Source organism: Microtus pennsylvanicus, chromosome 1, assembly GCF_037038515.1.
Source record: "Microtus pennsylvanicus isolate mMicPen1 chromosome 1, mMicPen1.hap1, whole genome shotgun sequence".
In the NCBI taxonomy this organism is placed as follows: Eukaryota; Metazoa; Chordata; class Mammalia; order Rodentia; family Cricetidae; genus Microtus; species Microtus pennsylvanicus.
The window spans coordinates 95711767-95730721 of NC_134579.1; the positions used below are offsets into that span (position 1 = coordinate 95711767).

General features: G+C 47.4%; 1 protein-coding gene across 1 annotated transcript in view; it reads left to right on the forward strand.

The window, feature by feature from the left end:
- The window catches only part of Gna12 (G protein subunit alpha 12), an 84660-nt gene extending 69299 nt beyond the window's left edge, over positions 1–15361 (forward strand). The window contains exons 3-4 of the mRNA XM_075974321.1: positions 11100–11150; positions 12537–15361. Of these exons, the coding sequence (XP_075830436.1) occupies positions 11100–11150; positions 12537–13106 (621 nt within the window). The 3' untranslated portion in view covers positions 13107–15361. The remainder of the gene's footprint in view (positions 1–11099; positions 11151–12536) is intronic.
- Positions 15362–18955: the final 3594 nt, after the last annotated feature.

Here is an 18955-nt window from a genome sequence, read left to right on the forward strand (position 1 = left end):
CTGCAGGCCCAGGAGTCAGAGCATCAGGCAAGAGAGGCAGCACAAGGGCCCTTTATGAGGACAGGCCCCACAGAGAAGCCTGGGTCTCCTTGCCCTCTGCCTGGCCTCCCAACTGGCCGCAGCGCCTGGGCTGCATGGCAGAGCTTGCCTCTTCTTGCTTCAGAGGGCCCACTGCCCCCACATAAGGGATGACTCAGGGTCTGGCAGGCAGAAGCTGCTTGGAACCTTTTTCTTTTTGTTCAGCATGTGGTGGGGGAGCTCAAGGCCTTGTCATATCCAGCAGGAAGACTGTGTGACCCCTTCCCTTTGGCAAGCCTCCACCACCAAATGGGAGGGACTTCCATATGCCTGGCCCCTCATTGTCTTGCAGCTCTGTCTGTACCCCTGATCTTCTCAGGGGAGAGCTGCCGCCCTTATTCATAGGTGGCCTAGTGTAGTCAGTAGGAGGCACAGTTGCACTTCACTTGTAGGCAGAAAGCCTAGTCAGTAGCTTTTTGTCATCCACAGTTCTGTTCTCAGGCTGTGTGTGTGTGTGTGTGTGTGTGTGTGTGTGTGTGTGTGTGTGTGAATATGTAGAAGCCAAAAGATTGGCATTGGGTATTTTAGTCTGTCATTGTCCACCTTAGCTTTTGAGACAGGATTTCGCACACACATATGCACACATGCGAGTGACAAACTGTGCATCTACATCCAGCTTTTGCATAATGATCCAAACTCAGGTTCTCATACTTGCCCAGAAGACACTTTACCAACCAAGCCATCTCCCCACCCTTTACTAACTTTTTGACTATGACTAAATTAACTTCTAAATTTTGGTTTCTTCAACTGAGAAAAAAAATGAAATTTTACTGTACCGTGTTTGAATTAAGCAAGATAAGGTGTGTCAGACATAGAGTCTCCCTAGTGCCTGGCACCGAGGAGGCAGGTAATGTGTAGTACTTGGGGACAGAGCTCAGGGCCTGGCATGCTGGGCAAGCATTCTACCCCTAACCTGTATTTTCAGTCCATGGCTTTTGAGACAGAGTCTCACTGTGTAGCTCAGGGTAGTCTTGCACTGCTAATCCTCCTGCCTCAGTCTTCCTATTGCCATGATGACAGGCTTGTTTCTACCACTTTGATTAGCAGCCCCAGTTTTTCAATTGTTTGTTTGGGTTGTTGCTGGTTGTGTTGAGTCAGGATTTTACTATGTTGCCCAGGTTAGTTCATGTGTTCCTTCTACCTCAGCCTCCTGAGTAGCCGTTGCTTTTAATTTTAGCAGTGTTGATAGTTTTTCTTTTCCAGCAGCCCATTTGGGCAACTACTCATTGTCAGGCTTCAAGAAAAGAGAAAACGTGAAGCTGATAAAAGCACTTGCTGTGCAAACGTGAGGAACTGGGTTCAAATCTCCAGCACTCACATGAAATGCCAGGTATGGCTACACACCTGCAACCCCAGCACTATGGAAGATTACTGGGACTTGTTGGCTGCCAGCCTAGCTTCCAGCACAATGAGAGACCCTGTCTCAAAAGAATAAGACAGAGTGACAGAGCAGGACACTTGGTGATCCTCCTCATGAATGGAGTTTCAGAAGTTCAGACTTCAGAGCAAGTTTGTAGCCAGCTGGGGCTACATGTGACCCTATTTGTAAATTTTTTAAAAACGGCCAAAAGTTGTAAATTAGGTAAAATTTAGTTCAAATTTTCAACTTGGAGGCTGGTTTAAAGGTGTGTCTGAGCCAGGAGGTAGTGGTGCACCCCTTTAATCTCAGTACTCGGGAGGCCTACAGGAGGCATGCCTCTCTCAGCTTTCTCTTTCCGTAGACCTCAGTAGCTTCAGGTAGTCTTCCTGCTTTCCTTCCGCAGGGTCACAGATCCCATCCTCACATCAACCACCTCCAAATGAGTGCCCGCCCTGTCAGCCTGACCTCAGCACTGAGGTCAGGGGAGAAACTGTGTCCTAGAGAGGTAGCAAAGCCAAGCTGTCATGGGGCCTGCAGCAACAAGGACTGGGGACCCATGAGGACCGGGCCAGGCCAGAATACACTGGAATAGAAAGGCCCCACAGGACAGCACTGTCTTCTGAGGGAATTCAGGCTGCTTGTCTATGGCAAGCAGAGCTGGACCAGCTGCTGCATCACTGAGAAGGAAACTAAACTTAGCTTCCTGCAGAACCTTCCTGGGGGAGCAGAAGGATTGAACTTAGAGGAGGGGCCTGGGGAGACTCAGGAGGACAGAAGGCTGCTGACTCTCCTGGTTGAGGGTGTGCTTGTGAATGCACCTTCACAAGAGCCTCCGTGAGGCTCAGCAGAGACGGCCTGACATCAAGCTCTTAATTCCTCGTGGTTTTAGAATAACAAGTTATCCATAACCAGAAGGAAGGCAGCACCAGTGCCAGCTGGAGGGGCATCTGTAGCTCTCCACAGCTGCCTAGATAGGAACGGGTCACTCTGTTTTACTCTGGAATCAGTCCTGAGCTAGCTCAGATCCTGTGTGTTGCATGCCTACTCATAGAGTATTTGGACTCAGTCAGGCTTAGGAGGAAACAAATGACGTGGGGATGCCAGAAAATCATCTTAGAGTAGACCAGCCTCTTGACTAAGCATGGTGGTCTGTGCACTCAGAAAGTTGAGGCAAAGAGATCACAAGATCCAGGCCAGCCTGGGCTATATAGTAAAACTATCTCAAAAAAAAAAAAAAGCTTAGGGGGCTGGCGATGCTGGGGATGGCTCAGTGGATAAAGTGCTTGCTGCACAGGCAAGAGGACCTGAAGGATTAGACTGCCAGACCCTGGGAACTTGCTGACCAACCTGCCCAGCCAAAGTGGTGAACTCTAGGTTCAGTGAGAGACTTTGTCTCAAATAATAAGGTAGAACAGAAAAGAAGAAAGAAAAGAAAAAACAGAAGCTGGAAAACAGTAGCATAGTTTTGACATCCAAAGTTGGTCTCTGACCTCTACACATATATACACACATATACAGGCACATATACATACATACATACATACATACATACAGTGAGTCATGATCAAATTGAGTTTGTTCCAGGAAGGCAAGTTGGCCAAACATTAAAAAGTTAAATGTGGGGACTGGAGAGCTGGTTGAGTTGGTGGAAAGTGATTGCCATGCAAGCTACTTGATCTGAGTTTGATGCCTAGAATTCACAGTAGAGAGAACCAACTCATCTAACACTCATGCGCCTGCATGTGCACAAACAACAATAACAAAAATAATAGTAAATAGGCTAAAAATAATGAAGTATATATAAATACTTGTCACATCCTGGATAACTAAAAAAAAATTGGTGGGAAAGCGTGTACACATTTTAAGAGTAGTCAAATAGTCAGGACCCATAACTGAGTGGAAATTTAGAATAAACTCCACAAATACCACAACCTCCAGCCAACAGAGCTCTTGTCCTGAGTTCAGGGCATTTCTTCCTTATTCTTTCTTGTGTTTTGTCACCTAAATATTGCTAACTGGTAAACTATGGGAGCATACAGCTTGCACCTGGCCTAACTCCTTAACCTCCTCCTCATTTTGGAGTCTGTAGCTGGAGGGCAGTGACACCTGCCTCTCACATTGCAGAATGCTAGTAACAGCAGAGGGCATCAGCTGATGCCTGGCTCCTAGGAAGCATGGTACATGCATTAGGGAGGCTTTGGCCTCTTGTTAGTGTCTGTGGCTGGGCCTCTCTGTGTATCGTAGGCTGGGTTGTGATGCCCCTGGCTCAGTCTTCCCAAGAGCCGGCATTGTAGGTTTGTGCCACCATGTCTGCCTTGTCTATTAATTGTTATAACTAGTGTTGTGTTCAGTTTTGTCTGTTTTACTTTTGCGTGTATAAATACTTGTAAGGCCAGGCATGATGGCACATGCCTGTAATTCTAGCACTCTGAGAGTTGGAGACCACCCTGGGCTACATGAGACCCTGACTCAAACAAACAAACAAACAAAAACAGGAACAAAAATGTTACTAGCTGGGTATAGCAGGGTTGTTTCTGAGTTTGAGGCCAACCTAGGCTACAGTAGAGTGAGACTCTGCCACCACCACCCTCCCCCAAAAAGAAAAACTTTGCCCTGACTTGGCAAACATTACATCTTTTGAGATGTATTTTATCCATATGATGATTGTAACCTCCATGCCTATGGTGTTACATGAATTAATGGCAGGGCTGAGCTGAGTGTCCCCTGAACTTAAGAGGTGGTCACTTGACACTGGGCTGTCCAAACCATCCTCTGCGGACCAGTGGCTCTCCTAGCAAGTGTCTGGTCCCTGAGACTTCTTCAGGGTCAAAATTACGTTCTCACCACTAACAAGCCAGCCCCCACTTGCTCATCCCCTTTCACCTGTGAGAAATGTCAGGGTGTCGTTGCTCTGATACCACACTAGGTATGTATATTCTTGGCTATGAAAATGTTCTCAGAGCTAAACCTTACAGCACAGGCCTGTCATCACAGCTGCTCTGGAAGCCAAGACAGGAGGACTGCAAGATCAAGATTAGCCTAGACAACTTAGCCAAAGCCTGACTCTAAATGAAAACTCTAAAGAGGGCTTAGAGGTAGATCCTTGCCTAGCATGTGAAGCTTTAGTCCAGCCTCTAGCAGTGTGTGTGTGGGGGGGGTGCTTCTTCAGTTTTCATTTCTAATGCAAGGATTATTGAAAGTTTGAGCTACTGAGTGTTTTGGGCTCCAAGTCTGCTCTATTTGGGAATAGGGTAAAAATCCAGGGGCTTTCCAGGAGCTGAAGAAACAGGTGCTGACTCACCCTTGTTCAAGGCTAGAACTTCCCAGCAGGCTGTGAGGTTTGCTGATTGCTTATTAGCATCTCTGCCTGTGGGTTGGTCTTTCTCATTGCTGGGGACCAGGTCTAGACAGGTGCTAGACAGTAGGCAGTCTAGAGGTTACTAAGCTAGGGAAGGGGAAATATCTGACAAAGTCATCTTTGAAAAACACACATCGTGCAGGGCAGTGGTGGCACACACCTTTAATCCCAACACTCAGGAAGAGGCAGGTGGATCTCTGAGTTTGAGGCCAGCTTGGTCTACAGAGTTAGTTCGAGAACAACCAGAGCTGTTACACAGAGAAACCCTGTCTTGAACCGCACCCCCAAAAATGAAAACAAAGAAAGACACACATTGGGCTGCTGAGATGGCTCCAGTTAGTCCCTGGAGCCGACTCCTACAAGTTGTCCTCTGACACACATGCACACACAATGGTGTACACAGGCAGACAGAAACATAAACTTTTGAAAGTCAGGTGTTGTAACACACACATTTAATCCCAGCCTTTAGGAGGCAGAGGCAAAGAGATCTCTCTGAGTTCAAGGTCAGCCTGTCTACATAACAAATTCCAGAATAGCCAAAGCTGTATGGTAAAATCCTGTCCCAAAAACAAACAGGTACAAAAAAGAATCTCTTAAGGGTTTTGAAGGGCTGAAGACATGTATCTTTATGCAATAAACAGGACCTCTGAGACTCAAGGGACTGCTGGGGCTGAGGGCACACTAGGGAGCATGACATTTTCTTTTATGGCTCATAGTTTCCTATCCCTAAAATCCTGCTTTCTATAGCTGGATAGCAAACAGCCTCTATATAGCAACTTAAAGCCACAGATGCCTGCTGTGCAGGTGGCGTAGTGCGTTACACAGAGGGTAGGGGACAGGACTGCACTCAGGTCCTCAGCAGTTCAAGTGTTATATGTGCCCTCATCTAAGTTCTGTGACTGACTGATGTCCCTATTTTTTGGTAGCTGTCAATAAAGAACATTCTCAGCTCCTCCTTATTACCTACCACCTTGACTGTGTCCTCCAAGGCCCCCATGTACATGACATCTATGCTGTACCACTAATCCTCAGCCACGTATTGCACTAAACAGGGACTTCTTCCTTTTGCTGATGCCAGCGCCTAAGCTAGCAACAGGGACATGTCTAACAGTAGTCAGCCTTGAAAGCATACACAAAGACTGCCCCAGACCATTGAGACCTGATCAGAGAAGGTGGACAGTGTTCCCAAGGATGATACCCAAGACTGTCTTGTCCTCCATACGTGTATGCAAGCACGCACACACACACACACAAGCCCCAGATATGGGCTCCTTCTGTCTGCTTATGCTACTGCCTCAGTAGAACCAAGAGGGAGTGGCTCCGACTGTGAGCTGTCACCCCAGTCCAGCCTGCTGGGATGACGTGTTGGAATAGCTGTGATCCAGCAGCTTCCTGTCTTTGTGTTGGGGGAGGGGTTGTGAACAGGACCAGGAGAGGGAACAGTCAGCACAGGGGCTGAGCCACTTGGCCTCTTGACAGTGGCTTCCTTGCATAGAGGGTGGGAACTGCTGTGTGAGGAGCCCGTGTTGCCTGGAGAGGCAAGAGCTTGTTTCTGGACCTCAAGTGCCTCCTCTCACCTGAGAGCTTGGTTGCCAACCACCAGGGCCGCCTTTGCTGCTTATCGTGGGGGCTGGGTCAGGGGGACCTTCAGCTGCAATTCTGGGAACAAAATCTTCTCTTTGAGTCATCCCTGTGGCCTTCTCTAGAACAGGAAGGAAGTGACTGTTCACCTCTTCCTCTGGGCCATCTGGGACAAAGGACAGAGAGACAGACAAACAAGGGCCAGGCTTCATGTGCACATATGTCATCTCCACATTGAGAAGGCAGAGGCAGGAGGATCATTAGTTCAGACCAGCCTAGGCTGCATCATGAGATTCCCCACCCCACCCCATCCCCATATCTCAAAGGTTTTAAAAACAACAGGGACTGGAGTGATGGCTTAGAGGTTAAAGGCCCTGGCCACTCTTCCAAAGGACCTGGGCTCAATTCCCAACAAAGCTGCCTGTGACTCCAGTTCCAGTGGATCTTGCATCCATCCTTACACAGACATACATGCGGGCAAAACCCCAGTGTACATAAAAAATAATCTTTAAAAAAAAGGAAGAAAGAAAGAAAAACTTGATTTAGAGGTTGGTGAGCCCTGTTCTCAACTTCTTGTCAACAAATCACAAGCTATAATGGGTGCCCTGTCATGGTCTTTACTTGTCGAAGACCTAGAATGTGTAGCTTTGGAGGTGGGTCAGATGGCATAGTATTTATTTGCCTCACAAGCATGTGGACCTGAGTTTGACTGGTGGCACATGCCAGTAATCCCAGCATTTGTAGGCAGAGACAGCAAGAACTCTGGGGTTCACTGCCACTTCAACCTGGATGATCTCCAAACATTGAGGGACCTTGTTTTAGAGGAAGTGGAGAATGACACCCAAGATTGTCTTTTGACCTCCACACATGTGCATGCGCACATACACACATATATGCACTCTTCAAGGCATAAATTAAAAGAATAATTTTTGGGTTTTTTTTAATTGATATTTATTGAGCTCTACATTTTTCTCTGCTCCCCTCCCTGCCCCTCTCCCCTACTCCCTTCTATCCTCCCCCAAGGTCCCCATGCTCCCAATTTACTCAGGACATTTGTCTTTTTCTCCTTTCTACTTCCCATGTAGATTAGATCTATGTAAGACTCTCTTAGTGTCCACATTGTTATCTAAGTTCTCTGAGATTGTGGTTTGTAAGTTGGCTTTCTTTGCTTTATGTTTAAAAACCACCTATAATTGTCTTTCTATGTCTGGGTTACCTTACTCAAAATAATGTTTTCTAGTTCCATCTATTTTCCTGCAAAATTCAAGCTGTCGTTATTTTTTTTCTGCTGTGTAGTACTCCATTGTGTAAATGTACCACATTTTTCTTATCCATTCTTTGATCGAGGGGCATTTAGGTTGTTTCCAGGTTCTGGCTATGACAAACAAAGCTGCTATGAACATAGTTGAGCACATGTCCTTGTGGCACAATTGAGCATCCTTTGGATATATACCCAAAAGTGATAATACTGGGTCTTGAGGAAGGTTGTTTCCTAATTTTCTGAGAAATCGCCACACTGACATCCAAAGGGGTTGTACCAGCTTGCATTCCCACCAGCAAGGCAGAAGTGTTCCCTTTTCTCCAAAACCTCTCCAGCATAAGTTGTCATCAGTGTTTTTGATCTTGGTCATTCTTAGAGGTGTAAGATAGAATCTCAGAGTTTTGATTTGCATTTCTCTGATGACTAAGGATGTTGAACATTTCCTTAAGTGTCTTTCAGCCATTTTAGATTCCTCTGTTGAGAGTTCTCTGTTTAGGTCTGTACTCCATTTTTTTAATTGGATTAAAGAATAATTTTTGGGTTTTTTTTTTAATTGATATTTATTGAGCTCTACATTTTTCTCTGCTCCCCTCCCTGCCCTTCTCCCCTACCCCCTTCTATCCTCCCCCAAGGTCCCCATGCTCCCAATTTACTCAGGGATCTTTTGGTGTCCAGTTTCTTGAGTTCTTAGTATATTTTGGAGATCAGACCTCTGTCTGATGTGAGGTTAGTAAAGATCTTTTCCAATTCTTTAGGCTGTCATTTTGTCTTGTTGTCTGTGTCCTTTACTTTACAGAAGCTTTTCAGTTTCAGGAGGTCCCATTTATTAATTGTTTCTCTTAGTGTCTGTGCTGCTGGGGTTCTATTTAGGAAGTGGTTCCCTGTGCCAATGCATTCAAGTGTACTTCCCACTTTCTCTTCTGTAAGGTTCAGTGTGGCTGGCTTTATATTGAGGTCTTTGATCCATTTGGACTTGAGTTTTGTGAATGGTGATAGATATGGGTCTATTTTCATTTTTCTACATGTTGATATCCAGTTATGCCAGCACCACTTGTTAAATATGCTTTCTTTTTTTCCATTTGATATTTTTTTGCTGCTTTATCAAATATCAGGTGTTCAAAGATATGTGGATTGATATCTGGGTCTTCTATTCAGTTCCATTGGTCCTCCTGTCTGTTCTTATGCCAGTACCATGCTGTTTTCAGTACTGTAGCTCTGTAGTAGAGTTTGAAGTCAGGGATTGTGATGCCTCCAGAAGTTCTTTTATTGTCCAGGATTGTTTTGGCTATACTGGGCTTTTTGCTTTTCCAAATGAAGTTGAGTACCGTTCTTTTGAGGTCTTTGACGAATTTTGCTGGAATTTTGATGGACAAGAATAATTTTTGTCCCAGTGCTGTGTTGTTGCCCATGTGTACACACTTATTGAGAATGCACAAAGTAAAGGCGACAGGCGAGCCCAGACCCACTGTCTAAGACTAAAGTTCTCATGGAATTTAGAGAGCCACACTCTGGGATTCATGGAGGAATTGTTTTCCAGTCTTCAGCTTGCTTGCTTTTTATTATAATTATTGTTGTTACTACATTTATTTGGGGGGGGTGCACACAGGCACATGCATACTGTGGCACACATGTAGAGGTCAGAGGAAAACTTTGTGGAATCAGTTTCTACCTCCATAGGTTCCAGGGATCAAACTGAGGTCATCAGCTATAACAAGTGCTCTCACCACTGAGCCACCTCAGTAGCCCTCATCAGTCATTGGCAATAAGTGTTCTTACCACTGAGCCAACTTACTAGCCTAGCCTTTGATTTCTAAAGGAAACTTTGCATGCTCTAACCCCCACCCTCCAACACACATATGTGACTGTCCCTTTAGTCACCACATAGCAGCCTCTCAGTTCCTCTAGGGCACTGTGAGTGCCATTGCATCAGTTAGAAGGCAGGGCCATGAGTGATGCACACACACAGGGGCAGTGGTTGTTCAGTGGCCCAGTTTGTGTCCAGAAGAGAGATTCACCACTAAACATTCTCCTTGTTCTGGGTTGTAAATCACAGAGAACTTCTAGAAATTGGACTGCCCATCCTTGTCCCTTCTCCTCAAGATTTAATGTTTTTACAGACATCACCCAAAGCCCCTTGGGCCATGTGTGTCAAAGGCAAAATCACACAGCAGCCTGGGTTTTACTTCTAGCCCTAGTCCTTTTTACTGGTGTGGCCTGGAGTTGTCCATATCCACCATCTATACCAGAAGGCTGCAGGGAAGCACCAAGAAGAAGAATTTGAATCTGGGGCTGGAGCTGCCAGAATAACAGTTGTTTTGTTTACTTGCTTATTTTGAGCCAGGGTCTCTCATATCACAGGCTGGCCGCAAACTGACTCTGTAGCTCAGGATTTCAGGATTATAGGTGTGCCTACCATACCCAGTTTGTGTGGTGTTAGGAGTGGAACTGGGGGCTTCATGCTGCATGCTAGTCAAACACTCTTAGCACTGAGCCACATCTCCAGCCCTTGAAGCAGCTTTTTCTTTTTAAGTTGTGGGGTTCGGGAATTATTTTTGTGTGGTGGTTGTTTTGTTTTTCTAAAATAGGGTATTGCTCTATAAGCCTATCTGGATTGGTACTCGCTGTGTAGTCCAGGTTGGCCCTGAACTGTGGTAATCCTGTCTCAGCTTCCCAAGAGTTGGCATTATGGATGTGTACCATCAACACCTGTATTATTTTTGGGGGGTGGCAGGGGGTTGAGACAGTGTTTCTCTGTAGCTTTGGAGCCTGTACTGGAACTAGCTCTTGTAGATCAGGCTGGCCTCAAACTCACAGAGATCCTCCTGCCTCTGCCTCCCGAGTACTGGGATTAAAGGCGTGCATCACCACCGCCCAGCTTGTATTATCTTGTAAACTACTTCTGAGTCCTGTGTTGCTTCCCATTGCTGTAACTCAGAACAACCTGAGGCAGGAAAGGGTTTCTTAGGCTTACACTTCACCTTGCAGTCCATCACTAAGGGAAGTCATGGCAGGAACTCAAGCAGGAACCTGGAGACGGGAACTGATGCAGAGGCCGTAGAGGACCACCGCTTAATGTCTCACTTCTGGTTTGCTCATCGACCTTTTTTATACAACTCAGGAACTGTCTGCCCAGGGGTGGCACCACCCTCAGTGCACTCAGTGCTCCCACATCACAAATCAAGAAAATGCCCCCCAGATTTGCCACAGGACATTCTAATGGAGGCACCCCTCAGTTGTTTGTCCCTCAATGACTAGTCCCTAATCCTAGATAACTCTAGCTTGTGTCAAACTAACAGAAAACCAAGCACACGCAGACACTCTTCCTTCCTAGACCTTGCTTTCCTATTTGCAGCAGAACAGCCCAGCCGTCATCTCCCACCCCCACCCCCATTCCGCCCTTCCATCTGCTCCTGTGGCTTCCTCCATCAAGACTGAGCTGTGACTGTTTCTCTTCATGACAGGGTGAATCGGTGAAGTACTTCCTGGATAACTTAGACCGGATTGGCCAGCTGGTGAGTAGCCCCAGTTTCCCTGCCACCCCAGTCTACCATCCAGGGTTAGAAAACCTGATGTGGAGACCAAAGCAGACAGCGGCTCCAGCGACACCATGAACCAGGCAGCTCATAACATCTAATTCTGTAAACTGTTCATCTGTTATATCCTGCTCAGCTCTACACACCTGGTCTTAGGGAAGAACTCGCCCTGTGAGAATGGCTTCAGCCCATTCCCTGTGACAAACATTGGCTGGGGCTAGGGCCAAAGGAGACTTCCTGTCACTTATTCTGGTAGAGAGTTCTAGCATATGCCAAGGGAAGCAGTATGGTGAGACCCTAGGTAAAGTGGTGATCATTCACAACCAGCCTCGGCAAATTGCCTGCCTGTCTGCCCGCCCAAGAACATCTCCATTGTCACTGCTTCCTCACAGTCTCTCAGTTCTTGGTCTGGTGGAATGGCGTCCCTGCACTCAGCATGCCTAGGCCGGAGGATCAAGAATTAGAGGCCAGCCTGGGAAACCCTGTCTCAATAAAACACAAAAATAAGATAAGTGTACATGGCTAACAAAACTGAAAAGCACATTCATACTGCCATTTTGACCTCCAGCATCTAGGCAGTTTTAAGACTTCCCCATCACCTGGTGAATTTTCCTTGGTGATACTGTTACTTTTTAACATTTTGAATTGAACTGACATCTTAATGAACCCTGCTTATTGCAGGTGGGTAGTGTCACCTAAATATCTGTTGTCTGTAGATTTTCTCCTCTGTGCTGGGTTTTCTCCCCCTTTTGATTTATTGACTAAAATTATTATTACTCACCCTATGAGTGTCTTAGTGTGGATCTCACTGGTCCATCCTCACAGTATAATAGACAGATATCATCTATTCCCTGTGACCTAGTAAGTTACTCTCTAGCCAGTGTTGGTCACAGCCTGTTGACTTTTGGTAAGGCTATGACATGAGTGGACAAATGTTCTGGTCCCTGAGGCCTTCAAAATGCAGAATCAAAGGGGTTTGTCCATAGAAAGATTTTAGAATGTATGTGCTCTGAAAGCTAGAAAACTAAACAATATCTTTAGTATAGAAGTAAATGAAAGAGTTGTTTAATTTCTTCTGGTGGAAAAGACAGACAAGATTTTATACAAGGCTCAACTGAAGATTCTGGCCATTCTCCCTTAAGTCAGAGAGCCTGTATTCACTGTGAAACGAGATGTTTAATCCCGTGGCTTTGTTGTGAGCTGGATTTATAGTTCTGAGTGAGACTTGCTTTTGGTGTTGGGTTAAATATTCTTGCAAAAGTCCCTGTATCTTTCTCCTGCAGCCTGTCCTTCTGCCAGCATTTTTTGCTCATCCTTTCCCGTTTTTCTTCCTTCTCAAATGTCTCCCTTCCTCACACTTTCTAGAACTACTTCCCCAGTAAGCAAGACATCCTGCTGGCCAGAAAAGCCACCAAGGGAATCGTGGAACATGACTTCGTTATAAAGAAAATCCCATTTAAAATGGTGGATGTGGGTGGCCAGAGGTCACAGCGCCAGAAGTGGTTCCAGTGCTTTGATGGGATCACGTCGATCCTGTTCATGGTGTCGTCGAGTGAGTATGACCAGGTCCTCATGGAGGACAGGCGCACCAACCGGCTAGTGGAGTCCATGAACATCTTTGAGACCATTGTCAACAACAAGCTCTTCTTCAACGTCTCCATCATCCTCTTCCTCAACAAGATGGACCTCCTGGTGGAGAAAGTGAAGTCAGTGAGCATTAAGAAGCACTTCCCAGATTTCAAGGGTGACCCACACCGGCTGGAGGACGTCCAGCGCTACCTGGTACAGTGCTTTGACAGGAAGCGTCGAAACCGCAGCAAGCCCCTGTTCCACCACTTCACCACTGCCATAGACACCGAGAACATCCGCTTCGTGTTTCATGCTGTGAAGGACACGATCCTGCAGGAGAACCTGAAAGATATCATGCTGCAGTGAGAGACAGCCCCTCTGCCGTCCTCTCGGGGCCTCCGTGGCCCTTGGTCACATGTCTCTGGTGTGTCGTCGCCTGCATGGACCTGCAGTGGGCATCTCGAATCACACCATTTAATACCTGGCTCAAGAATGCTGGACTGCCAGCCACACCAGCGAGCTCCAGGCAAGAGGACGTAGGAGTGTCAGTGATAGCTACTGAATCCGGGGACTGTGAGACTACTGAATCCATGCCGTCGCTCTGGTATTGATCTGTAAAACCTGGTAACACAGCTTTCTCCCTCCTTGTAGAAATCATTCCTTGCTGACACAACTTAACCAAGGTTCAGGCACACACGTGCTCTCATTAATGACAGAAACACAAACCCAGCTGGCCTTATAGGCAGCTCTACCCTGTGACATGCAGGTCCTCACTGAGACACACTAACTCGGAAGCTTAGCCTCACTTTAGGCCGTAGAGGGGCATGCGATGCTGCTAAGCTCAGAGTGTCCAAGCTCAGGCCACAGTACCACCCCCCACAAAGTGCCAACACCCTCAGAGTCCCCACTCCAGGTGTATCAGGATGAGCCAAGGAGCCGAGCCAGGTGAGCCCACTCCCTGCTGTAGAGAACAAGGTGGGAGCTGTGAAGCTGTTAATGCCCCAGCAGCCACTCACCTTATCTGCATGCCCAGCAGGGCACGGTGTGGAGAGGTGGCCTCTGGAGTGGCTGTGGCTAGCCTGTGTACACATAGTGGTGCTCTCTACTCCTTCCCCATCCCTCCACATCAAATGGCAAAGACACATAACCAAGTGGCCTTGTACATGGCTCCTATGCCTTACTTGACAGTTGGTGGCATGTAGCCTCCCCTGTCCTGGGTTCTGAATGCAGGCCAGAGAGATGCTCTGAGCTCTAGAGCATCTTCATGCCTTGGCTGCTTGGTGGGCCCCAGCCACTAGCATAGCCCTTCAGGGGAAGCCCCGGGCTCTACACACCATCCCTCACCATTGCCTTCACACAGTGCTCTCTGCTCTCAGAGTTGCTGGCAGGCCACCTTCTGTCACTGTGCACACAGAGCCGATAGGCACCTTCCGCACTCTGGTCCATGAGGATGCAGAAGGCTGGGGACATCAGCACAACCTGCTGCATCTCAGCCTGTCCTGTCCAGCTTCCTGGCAGGTATCATACTGTTTTACAATCTGTTGCATTCCAGACCTGACCCTCAGTATATTAATTATTCTCTAGGGGCTGGGGCGGGGCTTATAACTTCCTAGCATTTGAAACAAAAGAAGATCTCAAGCCCCTGAGTGTTCTTTGGCTCACTAACACATCCAAGAGCCCTGTCTGTAGCCACGCATCTCCTGACACTTGGTCCCTATTGCATCCCGGTCTTGGCTCATTTCAGCAACCAGACAAATAGGATTCTTGGAGCAGATGCTAAACCAGGAGAAGGGGGGCTGCTTCTGAAACCCCACTATTGCAGTGCTCTGATTAGGAAATAGCAGTCAGTTTCTTGCTCACTTGTTCTCACTCTCTTTGCTCAAGAATTTTATCAGCATTTGCTGAGCTTCTGGCTCTTTCCTTTGGGAAGAAAACAGCCCTTCTGCCTGCTTCACCAAGTCTTCATGAGCTGAGGGGATGTGGCTAGCAACCACATGGGGCTCCTTGGGGATCTTAGGTCTGCATACAGAAGGCATCCTTGCCAGGTGCCATGTGCCCCATGTATCTCAGTCAGGGCCGAGACCCCAAGCAGACACAAGCTGTTCCCCAGCCACTGTTGGAGGTTGCTGTGACTAAGGTGAGTGGTGGGGCTGTCAGGGAAGAGCACTGTCCCTCTGACAGCCTGACATACGTACCAGTCACTTTCAAAGCTGGAAGCATGTGAGTAGCAAGATGTGAAATTCCAACTAGCTGAGCAGGTGGATGGCCAGAGGCCCAGCAGCTTGGACCAGCTCAGCTTCTGGCCCACTGTCCTGGTGAGCTGAGCCTGGCCATGTCCTCTCTGTTAGGATGCCCCTACTCTGTGATCCGTGAAGTGGTGCAATCGGAAAAGGAGACAGTGTTTGCAGGGCGAGGCTGAAATCATTTACAAGTCTCTACACATAGATTGTAGTCGTTTGTCTCCCAGACATTAGGCTTTTGTATTTTTTTTTATTTTAATTTCACTGTTACCCTTGACTATTGTCCTTTTTATTGCAGTGTTGGAGAAGCAGAAGGTATTTGTGCCTCCTCTATTACTGCAAAAAAAAAAAAAAAGTAACAATAAACTTCCTAAAATCAGATTGCTTCCTGCCTACTTAGACTATAGATGTTAAAGGACGGGCTGGGGTCGGGTGGGGAGGCATTCTGAGAGGTGTTCTTAGTTAACTCCTGTACATAAGTTATTTCAAAGTTCTTGACTCATTCTGTAATTTAGAGCTGTCTAGGATTTCTAGTCTTAAGATTTCCCTACTTCTTTGATAAGATAAAAATAATAGCAAAAAGAAATCTGGGGAGGTGGCCCAATCAGAAAACTGCTTTCCATACAAGCATGAGACCCTGAGTTTGACCCCCAGCACCCACATGAAAAGCCATGAGTGGTGTGTGCATCTGTAACCCCAGCCCTGGGGAAGCAGGGACAGAGACCCAGTAAGCCTCGGGTCCCAGTAAGACACCTTGTCTCAGTAAGCATGGTGGACAGCCCCAAGGATGACCTCCACATGCACATCCACACACAAAAGTAATAACAAGCAAGCCGATGGGTTGTGACTGGCCAGCTCTGGGGCTGAACTGGTTATGGTTTGTTAGGGCTCCACTAGGGCAGTAGTGGCTCAGGGCCAGCTGCCCTCTACTTCATACCTCTGGATGTTGGTCAGAAGGAGTCCTTGGTTACCGTGGCTCAAAGCAAAGCTACGCTCACTTTCTCCTTTTTCCATCTCAAAAGCACAGCCTTCCTCACTTGAAGATTCACTACTTCAAATTTCAGTTCCGTGTGCCTGAGCCATCGTAAATGCCATTTTCAAATGAAAGCCCCCAAACACATGTGATTTGATGTGGTTTGTACATTAAAATGTACCCTTATCCAGGTACTGTGTCAACACACCTTGGAAGGTGGAGGCAGAAGAAGCAGGAGTTCAAGGCCATCTACTGCTGCTTACACAGTCACAGCCTGGCATGCAAGACACCAACTCCAAAGGGGCCAGGGAGATGGCTCTTAAGAGCAACAGGACCGGAGTTCAAATCCAGAGCACCCACATAAAATGTCACCTACACCCCTAGCACTGTGGAGGACTGGGACAGGTGCTTGCTGGCCACCAGCACTGCTCCTAGCAAGACCTTGCGGTGAGTGAGAGTGGTAAGGCAGGGCACTGGACATCCTCTGGCCTCTGCTCATGCACATGGACATGTGTACCCCACACTAAGTAACAAAGCTTTGAGTGGGTGGCTCGCTTCACAGAAGCACCAAGAACCAACCAAAGTGCTGAGTGAGCTTGTGGTAGTGGAGACTCCAGCCTCTGCTAGGGAGTACCATAGCAATGCCGGGAAGCATGATAGTTAGGGGCTTCCTTTTCTAGCCCCAGCACTGGTGAGCTGAATAAAAGAGGGTTGTTCCAACCGTCACCTTGTCACCTTTATTGTGTGACCTACCCAAAGGAACATGGTCCCAACCATTCACAGTCTTGGCAGAGCTGTTCATGGGACTGAGGGTCCAGGTCACTGGCTTTCTCCTTTTTATTCAGTCCTTGGTATGGCAGTTAGTTTTAACTATCTACTACTCAAATCTAGACTCAACTTGGGAAGTCTCAATAGAATGTCTAGATAAATTTGGTCTGTTGGCAATCTGTTTGGAGATAGGGTCTCTATTGAACCTGGATCTTACCTAGCACCCAGCAAAACCCAGTGAGCCTCCTGTCTCCCCCCTTTCCCCCACTCCACAGCGCTAGGTTCACGGGTATTCCTGACCATGCATGGCTTTTTATGTGGGCTCTTGGGATTTGAACTCAGGTCCTCATGCTTGAGTAGATAGGATCCCGTGTATACCACAGTGACCTCTAATTGCTCGTTGCTGAGTAGCTAAGAATGACCTTGATCTTCTGCTAGTCCTTTTGCCTCCATCTCCTGAGTGCTGAGCTGGGATTATAGCTGGGTACCACCAGGCCTGGTTTATATAACCCAGCACTGACAGTGGAACCCAGAGCCTCCTGAATGCTAAGCACGTACTCCACCACCTGAGCAACATCCCCAGCCCAAGAACCCAGCTTCTGAAGTCTGCTGCAAGAAATGCAAAGGATCAGTGGGCAGTGGCTGGAGCCCTTCCTGGCTCAGCGTTCCCCAGCATCACCGCTCATTGCCTGCTGGAGCCCAAAATAACTCAGGTTTATTTTTGAGCTCTGCTCCTTGGGTAAGAGGCAAATGAAAACAAGCTTTAAGTCGAGAGGCTTGTTTTAAAAGGCAGTTTCCAAGAAACATCTGGGGGTCACTGTGGGTTCAGCCCCACCCAGCATACCGTGTTCCCTGTGATAGTTGGCAGGTTACAGGCCCCCTGCTTCAGGCTGCAGAGGGATTGGGTCCCCAGGGGTCTTTGTTTTATTAGTATTATTTTTATTATTGCATGTGTGTGCAAGTATGCCACGGCATGTGTGTGGAGGTCAGAGGGCAACTTTGGGGAATCAATTCTTTCCTTCCACATTTACACAGAAGATCAAACGCAGGTTGGCAGGCTCACACTACCCACTGAGCCATCTCACTGGCCTGATTTTTGTTCTGCTTAGTGTACCTCCATCTTCCCACCCTATGGAGGTAAATGTGTGGAAACTTTCAGAAGCTTTAACAGAGCTGAGTGGGGAATGCCTGAGAGTCAGGGTGCAGGTCCTCAGCCATCTGTGCAGCTCTTTATTCTACCTAATTTCTCACAGAGTTCAAAGAACACAGTGGACGAAGGCAGAGGACTCGTGCAGGGCCAACAGCCTAAATTTCACTCAGCTCTATGTTGCTGAGCCTCACGTGGTTCCGGACCACTTCTGGTTCTGGAGCCATGAAATAGGAGTGGCATGGTGGGAGGCTGGCGTGGCAAGATGGTTGAAAAGCGCTTGCCACACAAGCCTGATGACCTGAGTTCAATCCCCAGTACCCACAGGGTGAACCTACTTCTGAAAGTTTTCTTCTGACCTCCGCGTGCATGCCACGACATGTGTGCCTTCATCTGCCTGTTCACATACGCCAAGATTTTAATAAGGGAAGTGAGCTAGCGGACACAACAATTTTCCTGCACTTAGAGGCACAGCAAGGCATACGTGGGAGGCTGAGCAAGATGGCGAGGTTCAGCCTGAGGGGATAAAAAAATACCACCTCAGCCAGCAAAGGTGCTTAGGACCTGAGTTTGATCCCCAGGAACCGAGAAACAAAGCTGGGCATGGTGGTACATGATCCCAGCTCTGGAGAGGTGGAGACAGGCAGCTCTGTAAGGGCTAACTGGCGTCAGTCAGGTCTGCATGGCAAGTTCCAAGCTAGTGAGAAACCCTGTCTCAAAAAAGCAAGATAAGACATTCTCAATTAATAAAAATATTTTTAAAATAGCAAGATGGGCCAGACCTAGTGGCGCAAGCCTTTAATTTCCGCACTGAGGAGAGAGGCAGGTGGATTTCTGTGAATTAGACCCCAGACTGGGGTGCTAGATGGCTCAGAGGTTAAGAACACTGGCTGCTCTTCCAGAAGTCCTGAGTTCAATTTCCAGCAACTACATGGTGGCTCACAACCATCTATAATGAGATCTGGTGCCCTCTTCTGCCATTCAGGCAGAACACTGTACACATAATAAATCTTTAAAATAAAAAAAAAACTGGTCTACTGAGTGAGTTCCGGGAGAGCCAAGGCTGTGTAGAGAAACCCAGTCTCAA